The following is an 8,560-nucleotide window of genomic DNA, read 5'->3' on the forward strand; positions in this document are numbered from 1 at the left end:
TCATAACCTGTCACTGCAGCATTTTGCTAGCCAATGATGCACATTTCTGCCTGGGATTCTAGCTTGCTTTTTTCAGCCACCAGTTAGAGCTGGTTTGGTTTTTTGCTCCTCCAGTTCCAGTTCTCCTTTTTAATTCTTCTATGACAAATAATGTGGTTCTTTGAACCTAAAATGCCACTATCTGAGAGCAAAAGGCTTTCGGTACTTTCTGCTGTAGTACAAAGTATTTCTAAGTGGTAAGAGAAAGATGGAAGTAGACTCCAGCATGTGATATATCTCTCCTTTACAATGTGTATGAACAGACTCCATGATTAACCAGTTGTGTCAACATTACAGGTGGTATACGTGGCTTTCAGTTAATCATTCTAACAATTCAAGTCTGGAAGTAGTAGCTTCGAGTGATTTTATTACTTTATGATGAATGCAGGCATACAGATTAGTTATGAGATCAGAGTCTGTAACATTGTGCTATACAAACAGTTACTTTAGTTAACAGTTCAGTCCAGTACTGCAATAAAAAGGGCAAATTCTGTCCATGAAGAATAGACGTGTCTGTTGTAAAGCACGGGCTCTCTGGGGAGTACATTAGAGAACCTGCAAAACTGAACAGCTCATCAGGTCTCTTCTTAAAGATATGATCTGGAGAGGACAGAAAGTCTGTCTTGTTGGAATCTCCTTTTTGATCTAGATCAATTAATTTGATTCCTTTCCATAGGTGGTAAGGACACACATATTGGACTGCTAACATGCATTTATTCTTAAAAACTCTCGAAAACTGCATGTTTTATGAGAATTTGGTTATACTTGCTATTGCTCTTAAAATAGTTGCTGAAATAAGAGAGAAACTTCGTCATACAGTGGATTGTACCAGACTGATCGTCTTTGGGATAGGTGAACCTGAAATCCTGAACTCTTCACCCTTTCAGAGATGAATGTGCAAAAAGAAGTGATAACATAAGCAGTATAATTTTATATAAACAGTTGTATCAAAAGCCAGGATAAAACTATGATTACTTGAAATACTTTTCCCACTTTCCTCCATGAATGTAGCCTTATTTTAAATGAACAGTTATAAAACAAAAAGTAAAAGAATCAGCCTCAAAGCTTGTGATGGAGAAACAGCTCAGTGGGTTAAAAGCAGGTTTGTAATAATTCCATTATATGTTTCCTATTGATACCGAGAAAGCCAGTTGGAAGAAGCTCTATAAGACTCATTTTGGAGTTTTAGAAAGCAGGTGTTCTTTGTTGCAGTGCTGGACACACATGTATATCACTCCCCCAAGGTGTGTGTATGTGTCTTTGTCTCAGCACACGTTATATTGACCTAATACATGCATATTCATTGATCTTCTGAGAAACTATCTACATATCCAAAACGTTTCCCGTAACTATCTAGCGTATGTAAATGTCCTTCACGCTCGCACAGTAAAATGAGTCGGTGGTCTTCAGTAGGCTTTATCATGGTGTCCAGTGGTTGATTTCCTTTTTGACCTTGAACAGTGGTGTCTCTTTCATACACTTGTGACAATATTCCTTGAAGAATGTTCAGTCATTAACCTTTATCTATATCTCCTTCCTCAGGCCTAGGCACTTCTGCCAGTTTTATGTGAAAACATCCACAAAGGTCTTAGGGTTATCAAATTCTCAGGGGGGCTGAGAAGGACAGGTGTAAGTTTACACAACTGAATGATTTAGGCAAGCAGATACATGCAAAACAACTAGGTGATAAACATTCACTCCAGGGTTGTTAGCAATCTAAGAGGATGGATGTAATTTCACTCCAGGGCTGTTATAATAGCTGAGCAATTTCTAAATCTTCTGCTGCCTAAGGATCTTGTTAAGTTTTATAACTAAGTAGTTCACAGATGTAAATGAAGCAACTAAGGGATTTATAAATCTTCTAACTTCTAAGGGTTTACTCTTTCATTATTCAGATAGCTTTATGATTTGAGGGGTGTGTTATTGAAATACAGTAATTGTTTTCATTCAGGTAAACAGACATTAAAGATATTTGATGGGAATGATGCAGTGAAACGCAATCAATTTCGACTGATTTCAGTTCCACGGATTGCAAAAAATGAAGAAGTTGTGGTAAGATACTTAGTAAAAGTCAATATTCCAGTGTGATTAAGGGGCATATGATTTTGTAGTGCGATAGTCAAAAGCCATCAGTTTTACAAACATAACTCCACAACAACTAAATTTGTAAATGGGCTATAATATTACAGTGTAATTTGACCTCTACATATAGTGCTCTTATTTTATAGCATCTGAAGAAGTGGTGACCTACATATCTGTAGCATAATGGAGACAACAGCATATCACATATCCTTCCCTGTTTTGACACTGAAGTCTAGTTTTACTGATGTGAGCACTACTGGATAATCAGCTCCTTAGATCTTGCTTTTGTGTCGTATTTAGTGGTTTGATGTTTATCCTGGACAGCCACTCCTGTTGCACTTCAGTTAACCAGCGTTGAAGACTGAAGCATGCCATAGCTAACCTGTACTCCTTGGCTATGAAAGTAATGAGTAATCAGTCACATAGTGGCCACTCCCTGGCTTTTCCAGTGCAGCATGTGGGGTGGAAACATGACTCAGTACTAAATCAAATGTTCTGTACAGATCTTAATTTACTGGGCTGTGCAGAGACCCCATGCTATCCAGAAATGAAGCCCAGAGGGGGTATGGGGTGGTACACAGTAGAATTGAGCATGGGAAGAACTCAAAGTCATAAAGGACTTGGCACAGGGGTCTGGAGAACTTACTACATCAGAATTTTGACAATATAAACATACAGCTCATTAAGATTTTTATCTTTATATTGTTCTCAAAATGAACAGGAGTTTTGAAAACTGTTTGTATTGTTCTGCATGTAAGAGATCTTAAAGGAAAATTGTGTGCAGTGCTGAAAACACTTTTATTTAGGAGTGCTTTTCAGGCACATTTTATCAGGTGCTGCTTATAATACCAGTTCTCATAGGTGACTTATTGGACTCTCTATTCACTGCAGCATCTGTGTTAGCAGAGGTGTGGCAGGCATGGGTCAGTGATGGATGTAAAACTCCTGTGACTGCTTGCATCTTCCAAGGACAGCCCTTGCCTTTCCTCTTCACAGGTGTGGGGGTTCAGGGCAGCCTTGTGGCTGAGAAGTTCAATAATTGTCACCATCCCCTTAGTGCAAGAAGATTGAATATGTGGAGTTGGGCACAATCAAGTGTAATTTGTCTTTTTCCTTGTGAAGTAAATTTTGCATGCAGTGAGTGTAGCTTTATTGGTGCCTAATTTTTACATTTGATCTATGGAGTTAAAATTACTATCACTTGACAAAAATACTGTAAGCTGTGTTTGAATCCATTGATTTCCAAGTTTTCTTTTTGTATCTTCCACTAAAATCTGTTTTCAAAACGGCACTCTTTTTTTTTATTTTTTTTTTTTTATTTTTTTTTTTTTTTTTTTAGTTCCAATTGCTGTTTATTCACTGTTCTGCACTTAATACCTGTGTTAAAGGCTGGTTCCATAAGTAAGGTATTTATAAATGTCTGTGGCTATACAGGTATTAAGTGTCTTGTCAAGAAAATTTTAATTTGCCTTGCTGTGTTGTAGGAGGCTGCTTTGAGGGCATACTACATAAATGATGACCAGCAAGAGTATGAACTTCAGACCTTTACACAGCAGGCACTGCTGTCTGATGATGTTATCAACAGGAACAATGCTGCAGAGGACAGCAACTTAGGCTCGGTATTCCGAGAATCTGTTCCAGAAGCTTGGATCATCAGAGCCAAACCAAAGGATGAGGAAGTGATCAGAATTTATCCTGCCTGGCTGAAGTGAGTGTTTTCCTCCTTTATCACAGTTTATTTTTATCGTTTATCGTTTATTTTTCTGACTTAATGATACAGATATTATTCAGTTCTGTGCCTGGAAACGTGCTTGTGGGTGTCTTTACATGCACAGAACATACTGTGCAATTTGTGCAGTTCTATTACTGTGTGTTTGGCCAAGAAGATGCAACTTTACATTAAGTGCATCTGTAAACAAATGATGACATACATGCCACTTGAAAGCTCAGTGGTTTTTTTGGAAGAAGTATGAAGTAGGAAGAATTCAGTGTAACTTCTGATGTGAGGATAGGAGGAAAAAATAAAAAAAAATATTTGTTCCATTTTCCACTGAGACAGTATACATATTAAGCATATTTAGCAGTGGAAACAAGACTGCAGAGTGACCTATTAATTTCTTAAGAGCAATGGGATAAAATTTAAACATTTGTTCATTTTACTAATGCAACTGCGTTGATAAATTTTATTAAAGACTTGCAGGCAATTCTGTGTATAGGAAGAAACTAATTTACAGTTCTACAATTGTAACAATTGGTTCCTTGAGATGAAAGTCTTTGTCTGTGGGGCTAATACCACATCTGCCGTGACCCTCAGTGAACAACTTTCTTCAACTGATACAAATTTCTGCCTATCCCCATAGAAAATTTGCCACTTAGGCAAAAGAGGTACACAAAGGATAGATCAAATGATTATCCTAATTAGTATTTCTTTTCTCTTTAGGGTGGGAATGGCCTATGTTTCTCTACGAGTAAATAAGGATAGCACTACTCAGACTGTGATCAAAGAAGTGCTACCATTACTTGGAAGGCAGGTAAATGAAAGATCTTAAGTATGCCCATATACCACCTAAGTGACCCTGAAGTGAGGTGTGTATGTGTTTTTCTTTAGAAAAACTGTAATCAGTCCGTTTGTGGTTAATGTTGTTAATGTTTGATAATTTCTTGTGACTGATATGATGCTCAGAACTTTCTGCAGTCTTGGCAGTAGACCTGGTTGCTCTGTACTGGAAGTCACCATCAGTCTTTCTGGGTCAAGCAAATTTATTTGTATAAGCCAAATGATTCTTCACATGCAGTATATTTTTTCTGGTTGTTTATGTCTTGAGATGCTTGAAATACACTTGTATGTAACTACACTGCTAATCTTAACTTGTTGGGAAACTGGCAATCACTGTTAGGATGATCATGCTTGTCTCCTATTTTGTGCTGCTCTGCAAAGGAAATAATAGAATCATAGAATATCTCAAGTTGGAAGGGACCAATGAGGAGCATCAACTCCAACTCTCTGCTCCTCACAGGACTACGTAAAACTGAACCGTATGACTAAGAGCATCATCCAGCTGCTCCTTGAACTCTGACACTTGGTGCCATGACCACTTTGCTGAGGAGCTAGTTCCAGTGACCAACTACCCTCTCAGTAAAGAACCTTTTCTTAATGTCCAGTCTGAACTTCCTCTGATACAGCTTCATTCCATTCATTCATGTCCTATCGCTGGTCACTGGATAGAGGAGATCAGTGCCTCTCCTTCCATTGCCTGAGGAAGTTGTAGACTGTGATGAGGTCACCCCTCAGCTTTCTCTTCTCCAAGCTGAACAAACCAAGTGACCTCAGCCACTCCTTGTAAGTCTTGCCCTTGAGGTCTTTCACCATCTTGGTGGCCCTCCTCTGGACACACTCTGATAGTTTGATGTCCTTTGTGTATTAAGGCACCCAAAACTGCACACAGAACTCGAGGTGGAGCTGCACCAGTGCATTGTAGAGTGGGACAGTCACCTCTCAGCTGGCCAGCTGTGCCATGCTTGATGCACTCCAGGACATGCTTGGCTCTTTTGGCTGCCAAGGCACACTGTTGACTTATATTCAACTTGCCATCAACCCAAGCCTCCAGATTTCTTTCCGTAATGCTGCTCTCCAGCCTCTCATCCCCCCAGTTTGTACGGATATCCATCTCAGGATTTATGTATTCTCCATCCCAGGAGAACCTGCCACTTGCTCTTGTTAGATTTCATACAGTTGGTGATTGCCCAGCTCTCTTGCTTATCCAGAACTCTCTGTAAGGCCTCCCTGCCCTCCAGGGAATCCACAGCTTCTCCTAGTTTAGTATCATCAGCAAACTTACTTAACGTGCATTTGATTCCTCTGTCCAGATAATTTATAAAAACATTAAAGAGCACTGGCCCTAAAATCAAGCCCTGGGGAACCCCACTGGTGACAGGCTGCCAGCCTGATGTTACCCCCTTTGAACCTGACCCATCAGCCCATTGCTCACCCAATGCATTAGGGACTTGTCTAGCTGTGTGCTGGACAGTTTATTCAGAAGGATACTGTGAGAGACAATATCAAAAGCTTCGCTAAAATCCAGAACCACCATGTCCACTAGCTTCCCTTCTTCAACTAGATGGGTGACCTTGTCATAAAAGGAATTGAAGTAGGTTAAACAGGACTTTCCCCTCATGAACCCGTGCTGGCTATGACCAATGACTGCATTGTCTCTCGGGTGTTTTTCAGTAACTCCCAGAATAACCTTCTCCATAATTTTACCAGGCACTGAAGTGAGACTGACAGGCCTGTAATGACCAGGGTCTTCCTTCTTAGCCTTCTTGAAAATTGGGACATTGGTGAGCTTCCAGTCAGCTGGAACCTCTCCAGGCTACCAAGACCATTGGAAAATAATGGAGAGGTCCCATGATGACATCAACCAGCTCTTTCAGTACCCTGGGATCAATCCCATCAGGCCCATAGACTTACGTGCATCCAGCTGGAGCAGCAAGTCTCGAACAAGTTCAGGGTTGGCTGGGAGTTTATCTTCTCCCCAGTCAGTCTTCCAACACAGGGCTCTGGGCATCCTGGGGCCCATTGTTGGTGTTGAAGACAGAGGTGAAGTAGGCGTTAAATGTCTCCACTTTATTTATACCTCTATTTGTGAAGTGACCAACCTCATCAAGCAATGGACCAATGTTATGTCTGATCCTTCTTTTGCTGTTAACGTATTTTAAAAGGCTTTTTTGTTGTCCTTCACAGTGCTGGCCAGCTTGAACTCTAATCACGCTTTGGCCACACAAATTTTCTCCGTGCAGTGGTGAACAGCGTCTCTGTAGTCCTTAAGGGCTACAAGGAAGGACTCAGGATGGCAGCCACATTCTTTACCATCTACATTCCTTTCTACATCATTGGAAATTATTAGATGCATCTTGTAATCTTGTAGGTGCCCATGTTTTCCTTGGAAGATGATCTCTTTTCAGTCCGCCTGTCTCTCTTACAGTTGGTGCCAAGACAACATGAATTGTAGGAAACAAATTAGCAGAATTTTCAAGAGTGCCAAGGCACTGGCAGTCTCATTCAGACACGCAGGTGTGGAGGAATGAAGCTACAGCATGTGCATTCCATTCAGCAGGTGGGGCTTGTCAGCACACCAGCAAAGGGAACAGCCACACTCACAGAGGGCAACCACTGCCTTCTGTGGTTGTTTACAAGATACACAGGAACGTACATGTGTATAGCTATCTGCAGTAGGTGATAATTGTAGATCTGTCTAGCTATACACAGCTGTGTAGTGCATGCAGCTCATTTTGCACCATAGAATGGTCCTAGGATTTTATTTCAGTCTTTTTCCTCAAGTGCTGTGGACTTCTTAACAAAACTTGAAAAATCTTGTCTGAAGTCTGGTCTCATCTGAAAAAAACCAACTGTCAAATCTTGACCAATCTGATAGCCTTCTATTGTGGCATGACTGGCTGAGTAGATAAGGGGAGCACAGGGGATGTTGTCTACCTTGACTTCAGCAAGGCTTTTGACACTGTTTCCCATTACATCCTCATAAGTAAGCTCAGGAAGTGTGGGTTGGATGAGTGGACAGTGCCGTGGGTTGAGAACTGTCTGACTGGCAGAGCTCAGAGGGATGTGATCAGTGGTGCAGAGGCTGGCTGGAAGCCTGACGCTAGCGGTGTCCCCCAGGGATCAGTACTGGGTCCAGTCTTGTTTAACACATTAATCAATGACCTGGTGAAGGGACAGAGCGCACCCTCAGCAAGTTTGCTGATGACACTAAAGTGGGAGGAGTGGCTGGCGGCCCAGAAGGGTGTGGTGCCATTCAGTGAGACCTGGACAGGCTGGAGAGTTGGGTGGAGAAGAACCTAATGAAGTTCAAGGAAGTGTGGAGTCCTGTACCTTGAAAGGAATAACTGCATGCACCAGTACAGGTTGGGGGCTGGCCTGCTGGAAAGCAACTCTGCAGAGAAGGACTTGGGAGTACTGGCGGACAACAATGAGCCCTTGTGGCCAAGAAGGCCAATATTATGCTGGGGTGCATTAAGAAAAGTGTGACCAGCAGGTCGAAGGAAGTTATCTTCCCTCTCTGCTCTGCCCTAGTGAGGCCACATCTGGAGTATTGTGTCCAGCTCTGGGCTTCCCAGTTCAAGAAAGACCAGGAAGTACTGGAGAGAGTCCAGCGGAGGCTACAAAAGATGTTTTGGGGACTGGAGCATCTCTCTTACAAGGACAGACCAAGAGACCAGGGTCTGTTTAGCCTGGAGAAGAGAAGACTGAGAGGGGATCTTATGCTTAAAAATATCCAAAAGGTGGGTGTCAAGAGGATGGACCCAGACTCTTTTTAGTGGTGCTCAGCAACAGGACAAGGGGCAATGGGCACAAACTGGAACGCAGGAAGTTCTATCTGAAGATGAGGAAAAATTTATTTACTGTGTGGGTGACAGAGCACTA

At 41.6% G+C, this 8,560-nt stretch overlaps 1 protein-coding gene across 1 annotated transcript in view; it reads left to right on the plus strand.

Annotated features, from left to right (window-relative positions):
* Positions 1–8,560, plus strand: part of DGKQ (diacylglycerol kinase theta) — a gene marked incomplete at its 5' end in the record, with an annotated part of 67,107 nt that overhangs the window by 31,812 nt on the left and 26,735 nt on the right. Inside the window, 3 exons of the mRNA XM_010175680.2 lie at positions 1,991–2,091; positions 3,606–3,829; positions 4,562–4,652. Coding sequence (XP_010173982.1) covers positions 1,991–2,091; positions 3,606–3,829; positions 4,562–4,652 — 416 coding nt within the window. The remainder of the gene's footprint in view (positions 1–1,990; positions 2,092–3,605; positions 3,830–4,561; positions 4,653–8,560) is intronic.

Source organism: Antrostomus carolinensis, unplaced genomic scaffold (genome assembly GCF_000700745.2).
Source record: "Antrostomus carolinensis isolate BGI_N321 unplaced genomic scaffold, ASM70074v2 scaffold119, whole genome shotgun sequence".
NCBI classification, from domain to species: domain Eukaryota; kingdom Metazoa; phylum Chordata; class Aves; order Caprimulgiformes; family Caprimulgidae; genus Antrostomus; species Antrostomus carolinensis.